We start from the raw sequence: 24,138 nt of genomic DNA, 5'->3' as shown, positions 1-24,138 counted from the left end.
CTGGCAATTCTCTTTCATGGCAGGCTTGGGTATGACTACTCTTAAAGAAACTATGTTTGTCTTCAGCATTCAGATACTGCAACATTAACAACTCAAACTTCTACATTATTTACTGCATTTAGTAGAATAAAGCAAGGAGGGATTGAGTGTCTGTGAGAAATGTTCTGCTTTGCAATAATTTATTTCATTTTTATTGATTTTGGGGGAATGGATATCTATACCCAGGAGTGGAGGTTAATGACAGCCTGCTTTCCTCCCTAAAATGGAAGTCATTATTAAAGAATTGAAGGGAAATTACACATTAACTCTCAAGAGGCACCCAGTAGAGAGGTGCTTGAATCACTGACAAATATCAACTCTTTGAAATCTGTGAATTGTGAAAACAAAACCATCCAAATAAAAACTTTAAAGAAAAACATATACCATAAAACAAAATGTTATGTAAAAACAAAAATATAACATTTTATAGTTGTTAGACTTGGGTATCCTGAGGATAGCCTACTTACTTTCACATAATGTAAATATAAAAACTCAAGGAAATAGCTAGCAAATAGTAGACTAAAAAATACGGAGTCACTCTCCTCAGATACACAAGGAAGTGTCAGGAGAAACTGGTCTCTGTTAGCAAGGTAGTAAAGGAAAGACTTAAATAATAAATGAAACGTGATATGAAGGGAGAAAGCAGCAACTCTAATTTGGTTGTTTGCTCATAGACAATTTTCATATGAATCCAAGCAGGAGATCTTGAAAGATTTCAGATCCCTCAGCCCGGCTTTCATTAGTGAAGGTCTTGTTACAATTGGAAACACTGGAAAGACGAATTGATTATTATATGGCTTTGGGATGGCTCATCCCTTCATTCTGCAGAAATCAAGAACCATGGGCTTGAGATTAAATATATGTATCCGTCTCTCATTGGGAAAATCTGCAGTGTAATCCAACAGACAACATATTAGTCCCAGTTTGAGAGTTGGACAGGTTACTCTCTCAGCCTAAGGTTCAGCTCTTTTGTACATGTGTCTTGGGAGTATGTTTGGGAGGCTGTCTGGTGCATTTGCTTATTTGGAGTGAGAAGGTGCTAGGGGATAGACAGGAACATAGGAAGCTGCCATATACTGAGTCAGACCATGGTCTCTCTCACTCAGTATTGTCTTCACAGACTGACAGCAGCTTCTTCAAGGTTGCAGGCGGAAGTCTCTCTCAGCCCTATCTTGGAGAAGCCAGGGAGGGAACTTGGAACCTTCTGTGCTTCCCAGAGTGGCTCTATCCCCTGAAGGGAATATCTTACAGTGCTCACACTTCTGGTCTTCCTTTCATATGCAACCAGGGTGGACCCTGCTTAGCTAAGGGGACAAGTCATGCTTGCTACCACAAGACCAGCTCTCCTCCCTATCAGTGCTTGGATAATAAAGCAAAGCTGAAACATGTGGATTCTTATTATTCTTGTTTATGTATGTAAGCTACCTTAAACATCTTTATTATGGAAGTGGAAAGGTGGAGTACAAATCCCTTAATAAATAAAAAATAAAAAAGACAACCTTACCTGAGCACCCACAAGCTGCAGCAAGGCGGAATTCACAGGAAGGTGTTCAATATCTGTGTTGATAGTGGTCTGGTCAAAGGGGCATGCCTTCCGGTGGAGCTTGTTCAGGCACATCTTGCAGACTGTGTGGCCACAGCCCAGGCTGATGGGCTTCCGGATTGTTTCGTCAAAGGTTTGCGTGCAAATAGGGCAGGAGAGAAAATCCGTCCATTGTGGAGCTTGTACAGGCATTGTTTCAGGCTTCAATTCACAAGACAAAATCTAAAGCACAGATTCCACTGGAATCAAAAATTTTTGAAAAAAAATTGTTTTTAAATATCTTCTGTAAGTACAGACAGTCAGCACATAGTGTGAAATATAACCTGAAAGAACAAAAAACAAAAAATAAAAACTAATTACCGCCTAAACATATTGTATTTAGATTCTTAGAAAAGGTGATTCATCTACTTGATGAAATAATACATAATCCAGAAATAATATTATAATCCAATAATACATAATCCAAGTTCAATTCTCAAGTGTTACTATTTGGTCACAAACAATACTAAAAATTATGGGATTTGTTCCCCAGAATTCTTCAGTAAGATCTGGTCAGTTGTATTCAAAATTACTGAGGATGTTTTGACATAAAAATTAAAGAACTTAATAAGGGAGAAGCAAACTAATAGTTGTATTAATAGTTGTAAAAGCAGGGGAGCAACAAGGCAAGTCCAGTTTTCTTTTTCTTCTAGTTGTTATCTTGTGGAGCTGAAATACAGTCCTCCCTTGCCAACCACTAGGATTCCGTTCTGGCAAAACTTTGCCGTTGGCGAGGCATTAAAGTCTATGGGAAACAGGGAGTTTGGGGAACCATGGCCACAAAAAGACTTAAAAATAAAGGTGGGGGGGGGAGGCTAAAAATAAATAAATCACAAAACATCCTGTAATATCACCAAGAGTCATCAAGAAGAATGAGTAGCTCGAACCTTTGGAAATTTTTTGAACTCCCCAAAATCCCTCAAAGGCATTTTAAATTGGCAAGGGAGAGCAAGGTCAGCACAGGTCAGCACGAGGAATGAGCAGATTGAACCTCTGAACGCCCCAAAATTGCTGGACCCGCCCCCTTACTAAAAAAAACCCTCACCAACCGCAGATACTCGGGTTGCAGTTGGCAAGACCTGTCTCAATTTCCTATTCACATATACTTAAAACCGTGGTTGGTAAAACCATGGTTGGCAAGGGATGACTGTACTGCCAGATGCTATAATAGTTAGAAGACATCACTCAGCCTTTGATCTGTTACAGGAAGTGTCAGGAGATCTGCGGGTCCCAGGTTCTGACTTCTAGGTACCTTCCTACATGGGGAGGAGAACTAGTTCATGAGAGAATACTCAAGTCCCACCCCAAACAAGACTGACTAACTGTAAGACATCAGAGCAGCTGAGCCCCATATCTAAAAGCAGAACATTTGAAATTTTGACTGAGTGAAGTGGGAAAGCAGAATTTTGAGACAGGTTCCATAAAGCCTTAAGAACTTAAAGGATTTTTGGAAGACACTTGTCCAACCTTTTCATGGAAAACAAGCCTCTCATCTCTTGACTAAAGCAATACAGAGGAACAGAAGCTCTTGAAGATTTGAGCTTCAACTTACATGGAAACCTTCACAGATCATGTCTCCAATACTTATTTATGAATGCCAAATTAGCAGACATAGTTTGAAGAAGTACTTCTATGAATACAAGTTATAGCAGGGGAAGCAGCTTGCAAACTTTACAGCACCTCAAATTATATCCAGTCCTGTACTGGTTGTGAAAAACATAATCTGTTTCCTACTACTAATAGAAAACAAAATGCAGGAGGAATTATGCCTACCTCTCATGCACAGCACCTCCTTTCATGTTTATCCCAATCTGTAAGAAGCCCACTTTTGCAGGAGGGACAGGATGCATCTTTCCAAAAGTGCTGACCCATGCCAGCCTAGCTGTTACCAAACCACACTGCCCTGTGCCATCACTGTGGCATATAATGTAGACTGGGCACATGGTGAACAGTGGGCATATCTATTCATTCTTCCCATTACCCTGACCACTCATGTGAATAAACTCTGACCACATGGATAGACTTTGGATTACACTAAAATCAGAGCACTATGGGCAGGATTACAATTATACAGACATGGTGTAAGCTGGTTGGAGACTCTGCAATTTCACTTAAATCTTTTAAAATTAAATTATGATGTGTATATCGAAGAGGAAATGAGTGCACTAAGGTTGTGCAAATGGAAGAAATGCTTTTTGTTGTAAAAAGTCACCCATACAAGAAGGCTGAGAAATGAAGGAACGATCATATTTACCCTAATAGAAGACAACCCTGAATTTAAGACTACATCCTTTATTTAACCTGTTTTTTAAGGATGTAGTCTTAAATTCCTGTAATTACCCAAAAGGAACAGACTCTGAATTTAAGATGACCCCTCCCCCCCATTACTAACAGCAATGAACCTGTAAAAGAACACTAGTCTTTGATTCAGGTAGATACAGAAAATCAGAGGTCCAATGTGACATTACTGGTTTCCTCACCTGGGGTGAGAAGTAACTGGCTTGGAGATCAGGGAATACAAATAAATCCACAGACACTACTAGCTCAGAAACATTTTTATTGTTCACATATACTTTTCATTAATTGCTGACACTCTCTCTTTCTCTCTTCAACATGCCAGCTTAGCATGGATTCTATGACTTGTATAAATTATGCCACATTGCGTACATTTGATTATTTTGTACAATCTATTGGTAGCGGTAGCTGGCCGGCTGGCAAAGATTACAGTGGCGAATAGTGGTAGCCGGTTGGCCAAAGAAAAGAATCGTGGGGGAGGCGGGAGGGAGAGAGAAGGCGGGTGGGCGGGGAGCCGGGGAAGAAGACGGCTGCTGGATGGGGGAAGTGGTGGTGAACTACAGGCACATATGTTCTGTGCCTGGCCCAGCTAGTTTTAATCATTTGTTTTAAAAACTTGTTTATGAGATTGTTTATTGTGTTTTGTGGATTTAAAATCTGTTTTTACTTTTTAATATTGCTTTTTTAATTTTTAATATTGCTTTAATTTTAGTACACTGCCTTGAAATGATCATAGCAGGAAGTATAGAAATATGATAAAATAGAAAATAAAATAATAATCTAACATATATAATTTCCAAGCGCCTGCTGTGGTTTAGTTTCTCATGCTCCAAAATCCATACTTCCCTTCACCTTTTGTGACATTTGAAGGCTTAGAAGATTCAGACCTGATGTATATGCCACGTTCTACAGAAAACCACCCCAGAAGCCTTTAATTACACTGAAAATAAGTGCCATTGTTTTCAATTGCAGGCTGGGCCTCTGGAAAGGCAAGCAGGCAGCAACATTCTATTTTTCTGTTTTTCAAGTCGCCACATGCTTTCCTTTTCACAAAATATGCTGGCCATCTAAGAAACTCCATCACTAATGCTCCAAATCACAGTTTAAAATACAGCTTCCCACAATGGAAAAAACAACAACAAACCAAGATACACAAAACCAAAAACGAACAGCCAAAGGAAATGCCAGGAAGGAAGATATCCTAGGAAAAAAGAAAAGAAAGAAAAGATGGAAAGCCACAAGAACAAGTGCAAGAGGAGAAGGAGTCTTCTCTATGAGAAGAGAGAATGAGTCTTTTGTAGGCAGAAAAGAAAGAGGGGAGAAGGGACAGGAAAAGTGAGGCAAAGGAGACTTCATATAAATGGAGAGAGAGCAAGGTGACACATAAAACCAGCAACTGTTTACATTGTCTTTCCCCCCATCATTTCTGACAGGCCTTCGGTTAGCAATAATATATTTAGTTTTATGTATCTTTTAAAATATTCAGCTATAGAGCACTGAAATCCATCTCTTGCAGTATCTCAGTAATTCTCACAACAACTCTAACAGCAAGCCATTTTTATTATCCCCATATTTTTGCAGTGGGTTGGGGGTGGGGACAGTTGAGCCAGTTGATACCAGAGACTTGTCCAAGGCCAACCTAATGAGCTTGTGACTGATATGAGACTCGAATTGGGGACTTCCTGCCCCACAGCTCCCACTCTTAGCTACGATGCCACACCAGCTCTTAGACCTATGCAAACCCTTCAACTAAAGCTGAGTAGTTCACACAGTCCTATAGGCACCAAGTGGAGGCAACCACTCCCTCCCATCTAACAACTTACATGCAATTTTGTACTATTCCCAACGCTAGTGGAGTTCCTTTAAGAGAAACAGTACCCTGTCAAAACCAAGAAACATTTGGAAAGGTGTACACAGAGTGCTGAGAAATGCGGCGCTTCCCAGCACTTTCACAGGAACACAGGAGCATAGGAAGCTGCCTTCTCGGCCTTTTGGCTAAGATCAAGTGTGTAGGAAGCTGCCTTATACTGAGTCAGACCATTAGTCCATTTAGCTCAGTATTGTCTAAACAGACTGGCAGCGGCTTCTCCAAGGTTACAGGCAGGAGTCTCTAAGCTCTAATTTTGGCATGTAGGTGCTCTTCCCAGAGCAGCCCCATCTCCTAAGGGGAATATCTTACAGTATGCACACACGCAGTCTCCCATTCAGATGCAGAATAAGGCAGACCCTACTTAGCAAAGGCAACAAGACCAGCACAAGACCAGCTCTCTTCCCTGGAGGCTCCCGCTCTAGGTAGAAACAGTCACAGAGCTTTATGGGGGGCAAATACTGGGAAGGATTACATTTCCCAGCATCCTGGGCACACTTTCCAAGATGGCACTGGGGCTGGAAAGGGCTCTGTTTCCCTTAAATGAGACCCACCAGCACTGGGGAAAGTGCAGCACTGAGCAGAGGTGCACATGGTGTGAATGATTGCCTCTGCACGGTGCTTAGAGGACCATGTGGAGTATTTGGCTTCAACCAAAACTTCATATGGGCCTACAGCTCTCTCAGAACCGAATAATATGCAAACTACCAGGCTGGAACAGATGAATCTCTACCTTGCTTTTTATCTTAGCTCCGAAAGTTGCTAGTTCCTTGTGCTTCACAGGAAGTTAGTCATTTACATGAAACTCTTTACCCAACACTCACTTACCATTCATGAGCTAACGTTAAACTACAACTTCCCACACAAATGTAATTTAATACTTTATAAGAACTCAACAAAAGTACATTCAACCTGAATTTTGTGACAATTTCTTCAGCATCAAATTATTGAGAGTAACAGTGATCCTACCCAAGTGAAACATACTTTGTTTCAACACATTTTTCTGTTGTTTACTATGTTCAGTCCATTTTAGTAGAGTTGGTTTCATTCAGGAATGTTCAGTTCAGCAGTCTTACTCCTTGAAGCACTGGAGCAGTGCTTTGGTGCAAAGCAACCACGACTCACTTTTTGGGATTATTGTACTACTTTGCCTGAAACAGCTCAGGAGACAAAACAAGGAGAACAAAAGAAAAGGGGGGGGGGGACACAAACCCACACAAGCACCTAAGGCAAGGGAACAGGGATGTGCACAAAGCAGTTCAGAGGCCCTGTTACAGATCTCTGAACTGGTCTGAAGGACCGACGGTTGGAATGGCTGGGGGAGGGGGAATGCAACACACACACATGCACACACGGGCCACTTCTGGTCCAATGTGCAACAGGGTGGCAAGGAGATATGCTGCCACCCGTGAGACTGTTTTTAAATGCAGCACCTGTGGGGGAAATGCAACAGCGGGGGTGGGTGGGTGGGTTTAAGAGCACCTTCCCTGCTCCTTAAAGGTAACCCCCCTCCACTGTCGAACGGCTGCCAGCGGTTCCGTGCACATCCCTACAAAGGAACTTCTTCCCTCACTTATGTAACCCCTCTCCCCAAATGTATCTCAGGCAACACAGAATCATAACTACCCATTGCCTGTCATGCTTTGGGGCAGAGGGGTGAGAAGGACTGTGTGAGGGAAAGAAGAAAGGTCCTTGCACACGTCTGTTTCAGGAAGCACAGAAGACTCTAGGCTGACAACTAAGAAATGCAAAACATCTTTAGGGGACTCTATGCCGATTTGTATTTTGGTGTGTATGTTGACTGGTCACTGACCGCAATAAATTATTACTTACTTATGGGGACTCCATTTGGCCCTGGGCCTACCAATTGCTGACCTCTCTCTTACAGAACCAATTATATTTTCACTTCAAAAGTGGACTCACAATAGGCTGAAGCATTCTACTACAAACCAAGTGCTTGAATGAACCCTACCACACAGAGAGTGACAAGCAAGTCCACTGTGAAGTTTCTGTTCAACAGGCATTTCTTTCAGAATATCATAATAGTCTGTTCAGCATACCAACAATAACATTCTCTAACACACGTCTCACACTCAAATAATTATTCTAACAGCTCTGCAAGTCATTCCTATTTCAAGCAACATTTGTCATAATTATAGACATTACACCTTAAAAAAAAAAAAGAATACACATAACTCAAAGGCAATAAGCGCGAAGAGAGCAGAGTCTTAGTTATGCAAGACTTCCACACCCAGCTATACAGAACAGCCATTGAAAACAAGCCTGATCACAGCAAAAAGGCAGAACAACAGAGGTAAGTTTTAAAAGAGGGAAACTAGCCCTTACCTTTGCTTCTGGAGCTCCATGAATATCAAAGAACTAACTAAATATAACATTCTGTACTCAACAAAACATCAAGATCAAAAGCTCTCATGGCTTGACTACACAACATTAGCTGAGAGCTTTAAATTGATTGCTTCCTCATTCTTTATATACATACTCATCCGACAATCACAGGACTGTCACAGTGACGCAGTTTTAAGAAATGCAAGCTCTGAAAAAGAACAGTGCCACTTGAGAATGATATATCTTTCAGAACGAGATGAAGCTGTTAGCCAATACAAATTCGTTTAAATATGGAGTTCTTTGCATATAATCCACAGTCCCACACACCTTTGATGCATCTCTACTCAACAGTTACCAAGGAAAGCATAGTTTATGGTTGCACTAACCCCACTTTAAAATGCCTGTATTTCTCCTATTCTGCTCCATGCATCTGATCCTGGAATTCTGCTCCTTTTAAAATGAACTTCTGCAGCAATGTCTATCTCCCTGAAAGGCTCAGGAGCCCCACACACAATGGGGAAATCGCAGCACTGTGTGAAGGTCAGTACAGTTGGAAATGGCTCTCACATTGAAGGTTGGTTTTTAAAAAAACCAAAGTAGCCTCTGCTTAAAAAATAGTGAAGATGATTGGTCTATCTGAATACTGAAAGAATATGAAATTAGGAGAAAATCATAAAAAAGGGACAGGCAATCTAAATCTAGAGGCCAATATTCACAATTGTCAACTTTGGCTTTTTTTGGACCCTGGGATCCACTCAACATCCCTCTCTCTCAAGGAAAAGAAGGGTGAGGGACTGGGAAGACATCTGCTGTTGAGAACAGATGGGAAACTCAGTCCCCCATTTCTGTACACAAGAGAGAGGAGTAACAGCAGAGAAGTAGCACACCAAGAAGCTGTAAGGAGAAGAAGCAGTCAAAGCTCAGTGAATCAGCATGTCCCACATTTAATGCCTGGAATTTCAAATTAAAGTCAGGTTCCTTAACTGTAACAGTAGTTCTTAGTGGTTCATTGTTCTCCACACTTTGGATGTATGAGTCTGCTTAGACAGGACCTCGAAACCTTCTAGAGCTGTAAGCTATAAGCTTTTTGGCAGTAGCCCCACCCCCTTGGTGACACACATATAGCTCCCTCAGTCCCTGACCGCCGTGATCATACATAACTGGTAGGTGACCACTACAGCAGGGAAGAGGGAGGGTTGTGTGAAGGACAATGGACCACTACAAGAACTACTTACAGGTAAGCAACCTGACTTTCTTGTTAGTGGTCCTATTGTCCTCCACACTTTGGAGATTAGCGAGCTATTCACCAGGACAGCAGAAGAAGCAGGCATCTACTGAAGAACTGTGTCCAAAGCATCGTGGTGCACAAAAGACAAGGGTCCTTTCCACATTGCTGCCCGACAAATGGCATCTCATGGAATTCCATGGAGGTAATAGTAGTTGTCACTGCACTTGCAGAATGCATTCTAACTGAGTAGTGGCTTCTTAGTAAGTGTGTAGGCCCGTTTGATGGCAGATGTGATCCAGGCTGACAATCTCTGGCAGGAGACTTGTTTCCCTTTGTTTCTTCCAACATAGCAGACAAACAAGGAGGTGGACTAATGGAATGATTGAGTACGATGAAGATAAAAAGACAAAGCATGTTTCACATCCAGGGTATGCCAAGTGAGTTCTTCATCTGAAGACAACGAGGCAAAGAAGACCGGAAGGCAGATGACCTGAGAAACAATTTTGATGTATTTTTCTCCCCCTCACATGGTATTGAGATGCCACTTTAGGTAATGATTGAATGTCCAGCCTGAATAGGACCTTATTCTGTTGGAAGGATTTGAAGGGGCGGGGGTCAGCCCTAACAGCCCTGAGCTCTGAAACTCTAAGGGCAGAGGTAACTGCTAAGGGGAATGATGTTTTAATGACCAAGAATTTCAGCGGGCATGTAGCCATTGGCTCAAATGGTTTGTGCATAAGCAGAGAGAGAACCAGCTTGAGATCCCATGGAGGGGCTTATATGGGAGCTAGGGGGTACAAGCAGAGCAGTCCCTTTAAAAATTTTTTTAACAGGGTTCAATGAGAAAATATGAACATGGGGAGTGTGGGCCACAACTGCAGCAAGCTGAACTTTAAATGATGGAACATCAAGATTTAACTTTTTAAGAAGTAACAGGTATGAAAGAAGTCCAATGAGGCCTCTTTAGGGATGACCCCTTTGAAGGTCACAAAAATGGTAAATTGTGCCCATTTTGCCCTGTAGGAGTGTTGCGTCAAAGGCTTCCTGGCAGCAGAGATGACACCTAGGACCTCCTGGTCTCAGATCACCGGCCGGTGATCCTCCAGGCCATGAGATGAAGATTCTTCACATCTGGATTAAGTATTGATCTTGCTCTCTGGTAAAACAGGTTGGGATAGCTCAGTAGAGGCAGATGCCTGACCTTTGGCCATGGCTAGCAGAATTTATTTATTTATTTTATTGTTGAATTTCTATACCGCTTTTCATTAAAAACAACCCCAAGGCAGTTTACAAAAGTTAAAAACATACAATAAAAATTAAAATTAAAATATTAAGCTAAAAATATAAAACACATCTAATTTAAAAACTATAAAATACAAGCATAAAAACACATAGACACAAGAATAAAAACACATAGAAGCAACATAGAAATGGTCATGTAAAAGCCTGAGTAAAAAGCCAAGATTTAAGAAGCTTTCTAAAAACTGTGATGGAGTCTGAGGAACGAATGGCCACTGGGAGAGCATTCCAAAGTCTGGGGGCAACAACAGAGAAGGCCCTGTCCTGAGTGCATGACAGACGAGCCTCCTTCATTGTAGGCACCTGGAGCAGAGCCACCTCAGATGACCTTGTCAAGTGGGCAGCAACCTTTGGGAGCAGGCAGTCCCTCAGATGCCCCGGGCCCAAACCGTTAAGGGCTTTAAAGGTCAAAACCAGCACCTTGAATTGGACCCGGAATTGAACTGGCAGCCAGTGCAGCTCTTTCAGGACGGGTGTGATGTGTTCCCACCAGGCAGCACTGGACAAAACCCTAGCTGCCGCGTTTTGCACTAGCTGCAGTTTCCGGATATTCTTCAAGGGCAGCCCCACGTAGAGCGCGTTACAGTAATCCAGCCGTGACGTGACTAAGGCATGGGTAACTGTGGCCAGATCTGCCCTCCTGAGAAAGGGATGCAGCTGGCGCACTAGCCGAAGCCGTGCAAAGGCACTCTTGGCCACCGCCTCCACCTGAGCTTCCAAAAGCAGAGCCGGGTCCAGTAGTACCCCCAAGCTGTGTACTTGCTCCTTCAAGGGGAGTGCAACCCCATCCAGAAATGGTAAAATCTCCTCATCCCGATTGGCTCTCCTACTGACCAACAGTACCCCCGTCTTGTCCGGATTCAATTTCAGTTTATTAGCCCACATCCAATCCATAACGGCCTCCAGCCCCTGATTCAGGACATCCATCGCCTCCCTAGGATCAGATGACAAGGAGAGATAGAGCTGAGTGTCATCCGCATATTGCTGACAACTCAGTCCAAGTCCCCGGATGACCTCACCCAGCGGTTTCATGTAGATGTTAAACAGCATGGGGGACAAGACCGAACCCTGCGGGACCACACAGGCCAGAGGCCACAGAGCCGAGCAGTAGTCCCCCAGCACCACCCTCTGGACCCTCCCCCCAAGAAAGGACTGGAACCACTGCAACGCAGTAACTCCGATTCCCATACTTGAGAGGCGGCCCAGAAGGATACCATGGTCGATGGTATCGAAAGCTGCCGAGAGGTCCAGCAGAACCAACAGGGGAGCACTCCCCCTGTCTAGTTCCCGGCGTAGGTCATCCACTAGAGCGACCAAGGCAGTCTCAGTCCCATACCCAGGGCGGAAGCCAGATTGAAAAGGGTCCAGATAATCCGTATCATCCAAGACCCTCTGCAGCTGGGATGCCACCACACGCTCTATCACCTTGCCCAAGAAGGGCAGGTTAGAGTTGTCTATAGTTGTCCAGGTTGGAGGAATCAAGAGAGGGCTTTTTTAGTAGTGGTCTTATCACCGCCTCCTTGAGGCACAGTGGCATCCTGCCCTCCCTTAATGAGGCATTAATAGTCACCTCCAACCATCTACCTGTACCCTCCCTGGCAGCTTTTATCAGCCATGAAGGGCAAGGGTCAAGAGCACACGATGTTGCCCGCACACTGCCCAGGATCTTGTCCACATCCTCAGGCCGCACCAATTTAAAAGAATCCAACACAGTGGGACCAGATGGTACCAAAGGCACGTCTGCCGGAACTGCCAAAACTCTGGAGTCCAAATCGGCACGGATGCGAGTGACTTTATCTGCAAAGTGAAAAGCAACTGATCACAGCGAGCTGTGGATGATTCCTCCCCCATTACCTGGGGGGATGTGTGGAGCATTGTTTTTACCACACGAAACAGCTCTGTTTGTCTGCACTGAGCAGATGCAATGGAGGTGGAGAAAAAAAGTTTCTTCGCCGCCCCCACCGCCACGGCATAGTCCCTAAAATGGGCTCTAGCCCGTGTTTGGTCAGATTAATCACGACTCTTCCTCCAGCGTCGTTCCAGCCATCGTCTGAGTTGTTTCATCACCCTAAGTTCCAAGGAAAACCAAGGAGCAGATCGGGCTCCACCAAGCCGGAGAGGGCGTTTAGGAGCAACCGTGTCAACAGCCCAGGCTGTCTCTCCATTCCAGAGATTGACCAGGTCCTCAACAGGGTCACCAGCAATGGACACTGGAAACTCCCTGAGGGCCGTCTGGAATCCAAGCAGATCCATAAGCCTCTGGGGGCGGACCATCCTAATTGGCCCACCACCCCTGCAGAGGGCAGACAGAGCAGTCAAACTAAACCCCACCAGATGATGATCTGTCCATGACAAGGGAGTGGTCTCAAATTCCTCCACCTCCAGATCATTTATTTCCCGGTCAGCAAAAACCAGATCCAGAGTATATCCCACCACGTGGGTAGGGCCCAATATCAACTGAGATAGGCCTATGGTTGCCATGGAGGCCATGAAATCCTGAGCCGCACCCACTAGGGGGGCCTCAGTGTGAACATTGAAATCCCCCCAAACAATAAGCCTGGGGGAACCCAAGGCCACCTCTGAGACCACCCCTGCCAATGGAGAACCAGGCTTGTTGAGGCCACCAGGGAGTGATGAAGATGCAATCTGCTTCCTCTCTGATCTTTTGTAGAACGGTTGGTATGAGTGGTAATGGAGGAAACATGTATAGCAGTTCCCTTGCTCCAAGACAGAAGCACATCTCCCAAGGAGTCGTATCCTTGGCCCACTCCACTGCAGAACTGTGTGCATTGTTGGTTTTCCTCGGTGCAAAAATATCTATGTGAATCAGGATTAGACATATATTTCTCAACCATGTGCTGCAGTATGATCTGTTGAAGAAAGGCCAGCTCTGAAGCCAGCTGTTCTTTAGTATATGGTATGACATATACATTCTGACAGTATTTGTTCCGACTCCAGCCAGTCCAGAAGCTTATCATGTAAATACCCAGCATACATTTTATTAATTATGCTTAAAAGGCTAATAAGGTAACAATTTCCGGGCATATCCCTTTTACCATTTTTATATAGAGGGATTATTATAGTTGTCCCAGTCTCTTGGGGCGGTGGCACTATGACTCATACATGTGAAAAGAGAAGCTAATACTGGTGACAACCACTCCAAGTTATTACAGATTACTTCTGACAGGATGAAATCATTTCCTGGGGCTTTACCAGGTTTCAGGTGTTTAGCCAAAGTGACAATTTCGGCACATGATGCTACTGGCCACTGAGGCAGAGAGTCGGCATCAAGCTGCAAATGAACACTGGGTGCCTCATCCTTTGCATATAATGAGTGAAAGTGATCCTCTTAAACACATGCTGGGATAGGGCAGACTAAGAGGGATGGGCTGTCTGTCGGATACAGGAGGCGCTGAAACAAAACTGGGTTTTTGGAACAAGTTGCTGAAATTAATTGTTGCCAGGAAGATTTCAGCAGCTGTTTATTCCTCTTTTTTTGTTGAAGTGTGTGGAGAACAGGGCTGAATTTTCCTTGCACAGTTTAAATAACCTGGCAAAAACCCTCTTCACTTCACGGCAATCCATATCAAAGCAGGGTTTTGAGGGTGGAAAAGCACCCCTAGCTTTTGATGATTTAGGAGCAGTTAGAACTGGCTGCAACACCTCAGTGTCTATTATAGTTCTCCAAAACAGAATTATTTTGTGTGCTATCAATGATTGCAGTGAGGATTTGACAAAGTGACCCAGATTTAAAGGTTTTAGCAGCCTATTTTCCGTTTGGGATGTCCACTTTATGTTTTTGTTAGTTGCCCAGGAAATACATGTTACTGAAGGGTGGGCTATTAAGTCTGTAAAGTAAAATAAAATAAAAATAAACATGATATCTAGCTATTATTTGGTAACTCTTCCATGGTTACCTCAGGAATAAAAGAACATCACTGGCTAAGCAAAATAAACTAGAAACTGCAATCCTGTGCATGTGCGCGGACATGTGAACATGAACACACACACGCGCGCGCACAAACACACACACGCACGCACTTACCTTGAAGAAATTGGAGCCAAGACTGCTCCACATTACTTGCTCTAGGCTACTGTCAGATTAAGATCAAATTTGCTACTATACTTCCATGAGAAGTGTCCCACTGACTACTGCTGTCCAGAATTTCTCCACACCCCTCCTAGCCATTACTGTGATTTACTTCCTGGCAAGGTAAACAGCAGCAGCTATGGAACAGCCTTAGAAAAAAGAAAACCCCGGCCTGCAACAGCAGGAAGAGAGATACCAGTTCAGTTGTCTAGGCAAAGGGCAGTGCACTCTTGCTGCTGCTCAGTTATATCTTTTGCATGATCCCCACCGCACATTAAGATCATCTGAGGAGGTCCGTCTCCAGTTGTCCGTCTGGTGGCGATGCAGAGGTGGGCCTTCTCTGTAGCTGCTCCTGGGCTGTGGAATGCACTCCCGGCAGAAATTCGTAATTTGAGATCTTTGACCTTCAGGAGAGCCCTTAAAACCTACCTATTTGGCCTGGCCGTCCAGGGTTTTAAATGATAAACTGTTTAAAATTGTTTTAAATTGTTGCCATGATTTTCAGGGCTTTTAGCTATTTTATTGGTTTTATTGTGTTTTAATAGTTTGATTTTAATTGTTAATTTGTTTTAATTGTTTTTATCATGCTGTGAACCACCCTGAGCCATTCTGGAAGGGCGGTAAATAAATACTTAAATAAATAAATAACACTCAGGTGAATACTAGCAAGTGGCTCAAGTGAATGCAGGGGTGGCTATTGGCCTGGTTGGAATAACAACTTATATTAACTGTCCAAAGGGCTGGGAACAAAGCACAGGCCTACAGTGAGGGAGCCGAGCTGCCAGGACAACAGGCAGACATTCCTTTGCTGGAAGGGCCAGATGAGGTGGTGTCTCCACTATGAAGATAGCTGCTGCTTGCCTCTGCAGCACCATAAAAGAGAGCTAGCTGGCAAAGGATAGCTACATTGCTATGGAGACAGAGACACTTTCCCAAACTATAAGAGGAACAATCTCATGAGATTGGAAGAAACCATAGTGGATACAGGCACTGCATATGAAAGCAGAGGTTTGCTGGCTAAGGAAAAGGGTACCTAGATGAATGGATGAGCACATGACCCAGCCTGCTGTTGACTATGCTCAACATTATGCTTGTCCCTTAAGACTACACTAAGCTAGCTGGACTAATGGTCTAACACGAAGCTTTATTTGTTCAAGAAGAAATTGGAGGGGGAGCCCTGCCTGCACACCCTCAAAGCTTGTAATTTAACATACTCAACATTCAGAGAGCAAGTCTGTCCCCTAGAACAGATCTGCAGAGATTTTACCTCCAAGGACAGAACTACTTACTATTACCAGGCTTCCAACCTAGTTCCTGACATTTCAATTTTCATGAAAAATATATTTCTAGCTCTGAGAGCCACCAAGATTAAACTTAAACACAGTGATATGATGAAAAAGACATTTGAGAGTTATTTTCTGAGAATCCTGTAAGCACTTAAGTTTTCAATTTATCTCAGTATTAAGCAGATGAAACGTAAATTGACCTTCAAGATCAGAGTCAGTATAAGGCTCCTGGGGGACATACAACTCCCACTCCTGGGGGACATACAACTCCCACTCCTGGGGGACATACAACAGTGGAAATGGTTCTTGCTGCTGATGCTTTCAAGAAGCATCTGACTGGCCACTGTTATGAACAGAATGCTAGCCTAGACAGACTCTTGGTCTGACCTAATACGCAAAATCATTCCCAATTTTCTCAAAGCATCAGTTAACTGCAATACTATACCTCCAACAAAATGTATTATATATGCAAATACAAATTTTAGACACTTTAATTCACAGGATTAGAACACATTTTCAGCACAGCCCTAGACTGAACAAGTAACTTGTCCTTGCTCAAAAATAATTCAAGATAGTGAGATTTTACTCTGATACTTTTTTCTCACCAAAATGCTAATACCAGTTATACACATTATGGTTAAAACTATTAACTAAAATTATCAGTAGATGAAGCACAGTAAGCCGCTCAGAGACGCAAGTTTTGGGTGATATAGAAATATGTTAAATAAATAAATAAATAAATCCAACATGATTAAACAGCGCAGATTCAAAACTGGTGCCAGATCCTATACAACACATCCTGGCTAAATTTATTCAGGAGAATTCCACTGAATTAAAAGGACAAGTTAGGCACACCAGGCCTAACTTGGGGAGGAATTCCCACTGAAATTAAAAGGACATTTAACACCCTTTTAATTCTAACCTAACACCCTTTTAATTCAATGGGACCTCTTCGAGTAAAGTTAGTCAGGATTCAACCAGTGTTCTTGGGGGAAGCGAGTTTCCTAAAGGAGCTGCTGGTAATTGCTCATGCGATTTCAGCTCTAATTTACTAAGAACGGTGATTCAAGATACAATTTAAGAATTTTTATGCTTTATTACATACATAAGTAAAAAGGTGACAGCACAGCCACAACCTGAGTCCCATGCAGATGTATATAGGGTCTATGCAGAGAGGAAGAATGGAATCACACTTGCCTGCTCTGCCCAATGCCCAATGCCCACACCTAGACACACACTGACTATAGCGTCTGAATAAGAGTTCACACATGTACATCCCCAATATAACTAGGCACAAGTCATGCAATTGTCAGATCCTAATTTTTGCGAGGCAAGGATCTCATAGGTCAGACCTATGCATGCAATCTCCTATTATACATTGACATCCAAAACACAGGTGTTTGGCAGGTCCAGAAAAACAAATCCAGTCACCCAGCACACATAGGGTCTGTGCACATGAGCATAAAGCTATGCTCGGAATTCTTGTTAACAGGGAAGACTACCTAATTTAAACAACCTACATGAGTTCCTCGGCAGTTTTCAGTGTACAAAGCGTTATGCATATTTCTGTGTACCTGTACCTAAACAGGTACACAGACAACCAATTGCTTCCTGAAGGCAAGCCAGCTAGATTCCTGGCTGAGCAAGTTGAACCTCTGAGTGTTTCATGACAGAACTCAACATTTTACACACTGTACCTTCTCTCATACTACTTAACAGGATTTAAAATTATGTCTAAATCCAAAACAATAAATCTTTAAAAAGTATATTTTCAAGTCTTCACAACTCTCTTCCTTTAATCTGCAACACAGAACGATGTTCTAATCCAGCCAGCTGAATCATCTTCTAGTTAAGCCAGAAATGCTAGCAACTAGGGAGACTGACAAGTTGCCCTAGTTTGCAAGTGTCTCCTAAATTCCTTCTCACTGTGTAGCAGCTGTTTATTAAAAGGTATATTGCAAGAGGAGCATAACCTAAAACAACCCTCTAGGAATATACTTCTAAGACTGTGGGTCAAGTTCTAGCTACAGGCTGTCCTCAATTTAAGACAAATGACACTTAAGACATTTGTAAACTACCACCTTGTTTCAACATTTCAGATGTGTTTCAACTTTACAACTGTGCTCGGAAGGGAAAGCTCCACTAGATAGCAGTGGAGTCCTAGAGCATGGACTAGAGGCGGCGGCAGTGGCAACAATGGCACCTAAGGTTCACATGTCACTGAGACTGACAGTCCTGGTGGCAGCTACATCCAAGGCAATGAAGAGATTGGTTGACTCGCCTGTCCAAAAGGCTCTCTCTACTGCCACCGCTTCCACTCCCCTTCCTTTTCCAGGCTCAGCTGCTGGGCTGTGATAGCAAAAGGAAGGCAACCCAACTCATTCCCAACCCACCCACCTCTTCCTGCCCACCCTCCTTCCTTCCCTGTCTAACTGTTAAACAGGAGGAGGAGACGGCGGCAATGATGATGGTTGCCTCCCTACTTAGTTGCCTTCCTTCCTTCCATGAAAAAGTGAGAAAGAACCAAGCAGAGACTGGGAAGGGAGTGGGTGGCAAGGGCGAGCAACTTCTGATTTTCCACCATCAACTTTCTCTGTTCTATGTCTGTGGCTACCATATTGACAGCAGAAGAAAAAATAAAATGGGTATCTGGCCTTGGTTCAGGAATCAAAATCCCTTTTATAACATTGTTTCCTATGGGAAAATAGGTGTCAAAAAGAGATGTTTAAACTAAAGACACAGTTTTCAGGAACCAAATGTGTTGCCAGTCCACGGATTTCCTGTATTATTACTGTCTGCTCACCATAACCTACTGCAGTACTATCAGAAATATTCTCAAGCAACACATCTAAACCCTGCAATGAAGAAACTGAAAACCCAGTTTGTTTATTATGTATTATTGTTTCCCTGCTCTGACAGACTTCCACTGAAGTGGTCATTATCAAGAAGCAGGACTAAGAAATACCTTGTTTTCATTGAAGCTTTTAGCTCCCAATGTTTCTACAAAAGGGTCAGCAACTGAAGGTCCAGCTCCATGACTGGTGCAACCTGGCCCCCAAGTTTTCAGCCTGTAGACAAAAGAGGTATGGATACACTTGAATCCATGCCGAGCAGGTCACTGAGGGACTGAGGCACTGGCCCATGGTCCCTTATTTGTTTCTCAAAGTAGCCCCCCACCAAGAAAACTAGTTGTTGACCAGAATCTACATTTCTCATTTCAGGAAAAATGAGAACATTGTCCATGACTGCTTACTTTGCCAGTAACTTCCTGAATTACTATTTTTAGAACTACTTCAACATAACAGTACCACAACTTCTGCGTGATACTATACTTGGGCTGTTGTGTCATAACAGACTGTAAACATCCATGTTATGACCAATATGCAGTGTTCCCTCTAAGGTGTGCACTCTAAGTGCACACACTCAAAAGTTTTTTTGAAGTCTGCTCAGTTAATTTTAGATCTCGCTCAGGTTGAATCTGGAAGGCCCCACTCTGAATGCATGTGTGCACAGACTGCCTTGACACTGCCACCCAGAACAAAACTCATAAGAACATAAGAACAGCCCTGTTGGATCAGGCCCAAGGCCCATCTAGTCCAGCATCCTGTTTCGCACAGTGGCCCACCAGATGCCGCTGGAAGCCACACACAGGAGTTGAGGGCGTGCCACACACTCATTCCACACACAGGTGAAAACAAATAGAGAGAACACTGCTGGTATGTTTTATTGTCAAATCTTCATATGCAAAACTATGCTGGACTCAAACAATGGCAAGCATAATACAATGAATCAGGGTTTCTTAACCTTGGGCCCCCAGATGTTGTTGGACTACAATTCCCATCATCCCCAGACATGGCCTTTGTGGCTGAGCTGTGGTCCAACATCTGAGGGCCCAAGGTTAAGAAACCCTGCAATAAATGAAAGCAAGTATTAACCACCACTACCGCCTAAAGATGTCAAATGCACATTGAGGAGTCCACAAATGCAGTCACCAGAAATTGCCACTGATTCAGCATGAGGTGAGAGCCACCTCCTCTTTGCCAAGTTCCCCAGACAGTACGGATTACTTTAGCTCACTTTAATAAGAACATAACAACAACCCTGCTGGATCAGGCTCAAGGCATATCTAGTTAATTAGACAGGCCCGAGACTCTAGTGAGATAGACCCCAATTCAAAATTGAAGACAGTGTTAGATGCACAATAGGGATGTGCCCTAACCGGTTCAGCACCTCCTTTGGGAAGCACTGGACTGGTTTGGGAGCCCGCAACCAAACTGGTTCGGCAGGACAAGGAACAGTTTCCTTTAAAAACAGGTAAGCAGGTCCTTACCTGCTCCGCTGCCACCCCACCACTTTTCCGGGTGCAGTGCTCACTCTACCAAAGGCCATTAACAGCTGCGGCACTATTCCCAGAAGCCGGCATGCAGCAGCACGCACCTCAACACCATGCATGCGCAGCAGCCACATGTGTGCCAATGCTGTGCATAGGCTTTGTACACGGAACAATGCCACAGCTGCACACAGTCTTTGGTAGAGTGAGCGCAGCACCTGGAAAAGCAGCGGGGAGGCAGCATAGCAGGTAAGGACCTTCTCTATAAGATACTGCTTTTGTTTTCAATATACTGCCAGAATGGTACCTGGGTATATGGTCAAAATTGGCAGCTGTAGCTTTTAAACTTTCAGATAACAAAGGAACAACATTTTCATCTTACCAGAGAGATTTGGAAAAAAGCCAAAAAAGTCTCATCTTCAATAGTATGGAGTGGATTATTGGTTGTTTAAAAGTCATGTGTAGTCTCATCCCAGTCCTTTATATATGGTAGTCTTTTATGTTTTCAAGGTCTATATGGTCATAGTGGCATCTTAATAATTGACTTAGTGATCAAGTATTTTTCTTTGTGGTCCATCGTCCATTGCTAAGAGAAATAAATGCAAAAAGGAGCATTCTCTATTTGTTTTTCAGTCAGCGTTCAGCCTTGGCCATTTCTCCCCTCTATCTTCAGTCTACTTTCACCTGCTCATTTTGGCATTATGAATATTAATATGACCTGTTCATATTTCCTGAAACATCTGAGTAGGTGCTGCAAATTTAGTCACTCCATCCCTTCTCTCCTCCCCTCTTATTTGTATAAAATCCAGATATTTCTGAGATAAAGCATCAAAATCAGATCCTGAATAGTTGCTGGATTTAGACCTGGTAAATGCTAAAAGAATTGTGAAACAATGTTTGACAGATATTGAATTACATACAAAAATACTGGGCTTCTTTAACAGAATTTTATAAAGGAGTAAGAACTAGACGGGATCTTTCCCCTGAGAATTACCTGTCCCACATTACACTCAGCAAATTTTGTTGGGCATTTACAAGGGCCAGAAGAAACTCTTTCCCTTCTGCATTATTAACTGGGAGATACAATGGTATTCCCTTGGAAGAACGCTACTGTAGATGAGGTAGTGGGGAAATAGAAACTATCAAACATATTTTATTATTCTGTAAAATACATAGGCAACTGAGGGAGCATTTAATTTTACCTTTGGTCTGTAAACAGACAGATTAATCTGCTGAACAACTTGTTAAATCTCTGCTTTCTGATGAGGATGTTTCAAATCTTAACTCCGTAGCTAAATTTTGTTATATTGCTTTTAAGATGTATAATGAGAATTTATAGAGTTCTATAAATCTGTTTTGGCTTTTGTATGTATGGATTGTTTGGTCTAGGACCGTAAATAAAACTTGACTGACTGAAAAGAGAGGAGGTCTGTGTAGGGGTGTGTTTGGGATGGTTCGCAGTCAAACTGGTCCGCTGCAAACTGGGCAGTTCGATCATGAACCACTCTGAACCAGTTAGAGTTGGTTTGTTGGTTTGACCGGACCAGCCAGTCGGTCTCACGAACTGGTTCACAGAGCAGCGGTTTGGTCCAAATTCAGACTGAACTGCTGCACACAGTCCATGCGCACTCCTAGCCCTGTGTAATGCCTCCTTTTGTTAAACCTCAATTACTCCTCTGTTCAGGCCTAACTACCAGTTCCAACCTGTTTCTAGCACAGAATGCAATAGCTGCCACTGGCTACCTGGCTGGAAGTCAAAGCAACTGGGGATTAGGAAAAGGGGAAGCTAGGACCAAAGGGAGTTTCAGCATGCTCCCCGCTTCTTCCAAGTCTTCCTTTCTGTGAAGCAATCTGTCTTTACCTTCATGAGGCTGATTAGAGAGGAAAAGGCTCAGTAACTCTTACACATGACTAGATAATTGCTAATATGCCAATATTTACAGTATTTGCTCTACTTGCTTCAACCACATTATTGGAAATGTAAAGCAATACTATTTTACAAAAGATAACTCCTTCTGCCCCCATTTCCCTTGAATGATTCGGACACATTAACACCCTAAAGAGACTCTGCTACAGTACTTACTTGAAGGCAGAATAATTCAGGAGCTTCTCTATAACTGATCCTCATTTGACTTAATTGCTGCTAGTACTAGTTAGGTTTGTTTGTAACAACACTAAAGAAAGTGAGTTTAGGAAGACAGAACTTGCTCTGCAGCAAGACTATGGGCAATGAACCAGATTGTTCATGTCAAGGTAGCTCAGCTTACCCACTACAGGTATATAAATGCCCTGAGTCCTTACAAAGGTCATTTTGAGAGATAGCAAAAACAATTTGAGGATTTCTAGTTCTCGAAACAGGAAAGTGTGGTTAACAGTTCAATTTTTTTAAGCAAAACACAAACAAGAAAAAGGGTTGAACAACCTCCTTAAGCAGTCTGCCCTACTTATATCAGATCTAAAATTTCCCTGAGGCGGTTTACCGTATTTACCTGAATCTAAGATGAGGTATTTTCCTAGTTCTAGCCTGTTAAATATGGGGAACAGGGGTGTCTTAGATTCAGAGTCCTCTTTCTTTGGGGAAATACCGGTATAACCTCTATTCTTCTAAGGCATCATCTTACATTCAGAGCCACCTCCTATTTGCGAGAATATGGTATAAAGTCACCAAAAAAAACCCCAAATCCACCTAAAAAGTACAGAACTACAAAGCAATTTATTTAATAAATAGCTGAACCCCTCATGAGAACATTTTTTCCTTAAATTTAATCTTGATCCACCTACCCATAATTTCAAACCAATATTGCTTTGGTTTTCAGTGGACTAGCAAACACTTATACTTATACTGTATATAAAGTACATTCTTGTTGACTAATATAACCTTAATACGTATTCAGGAACAGATGAAGGTTCAATTTTTAGAAGGCAGGTATACAGCATAATAAAGGCACACATCTCATAATATGCCACCTAATGGCATAGCAGGGAAGTAACTTGCCTAGGGAGCAAGAGGTTGCTGGTTCAAATCCCCACTGGTATGTTTCCCAGACGATGGTAAACACTTATATGGGGCAGCAGCAATATATTTATTTTATTTATTTATTAAACTTCTATACCGCCCAAACTTTCATCTCTGGGCAGTTAACATAAAAAGTTAAAACAATGCAACAACTTAAAATCAGCCATAAAAATTAAAAAGACAGTTTTAAAAAGCTGGGAAAGCTTGGGTGAAAAGATGGGTTTTCAGATTTTAAAAAAAAAAAATTGCCAGAGATGGGGAGAATTGTATCTCAGCAGGGAGTGCATTCCACAATCTTAGGGCAGCAATCGAGAAGGCCTGTCTCTGTGTAGCCACCAGATGAGTTGGCGCTAACTGGAGACAAACCTCCTCAGACGACCTCAATGAGCAGTGTGGCTCATAGTGAAGAAGACGCTCTCTTAAATACCCAGGGCCTAAGCCGTTTAGGGCTTTATAAGTTACTAGTATTTTCAAGCCCATTAAAATAACGGGCACTAGTAGGGCGGCCTCTGTCGCTGTCTTTCCTCTCCCCGTGCTCGGCCCGCCCTCTCCCCCTCGCCCGGCTTCCTCCGCCGCCTCTGTTGCTTTCGGCGCCCGAGCCGGACCCGGTGCCGCCGCCTCTCCACTTCCAGCAGCTGGGCTGGACCCGCCGCCCCCGCCTCTGCCCTCCTCGTGGCCGCCTCTGGCCTTCCTGTGCCCGGGCCGCTGGTGTCTTTCCCTTCCCTGCAGCCGCCGCTGCCCCTGTTCTTTTTGGCGGGCG

At 43.2% G+C, this 24,138-nt stretch overlaps 1 protein-coding gene across 8 annotated transcripts in view; it reads right to left on the bottom strand.

Annotated features, from left to right (window-relative positions):
• RC3H1 (ring finger and CCCH-type domains 1) overlaps positions 1-24,138 on the bottom strand; it is a 114,614-nt gene that overhangs the window by 72,499 nt on the left and 17,977 nt on the right. For all 8 annotated transcript variants that reach the window (XM_053246339.1, XM_053246340.1, XM_053246341.1 and 5 more), the window contains exon 2: positions 1,544-1,905. In XM_053246339.1, coding sequence (XP_053102314.1) covers positions 1,544-1,774 — 231 coding nt within the window. In that variant the 5' untranslated portion in view covers positions 1,775-1,905. The remainder of the gene's footprint in view (positions 1-1,543; positions 1,906-24,138) is intronic.

Source organism: Hemicordylus capensis, chromosome 4, assembly GCF_027244095.1.
Source record: "Hemicordylus capensis ecotype Gifberg chromosome 4, rHemCap1.1.pri, whole genome shotgun sequence".
Classification (NCBI taxonomy): domain Eukaryota; kingdom Metazoa; phylum Chordata; class Lepidosauria; order Squamata; family Cordylidae; genus Hemicordylus; species Hemicordylus capensis.
The sequence above is the reverse complement of the archived record's forward strand: the minus strand, read 5'-3'. Positions and strand labels throughout refer to the sequence as shown.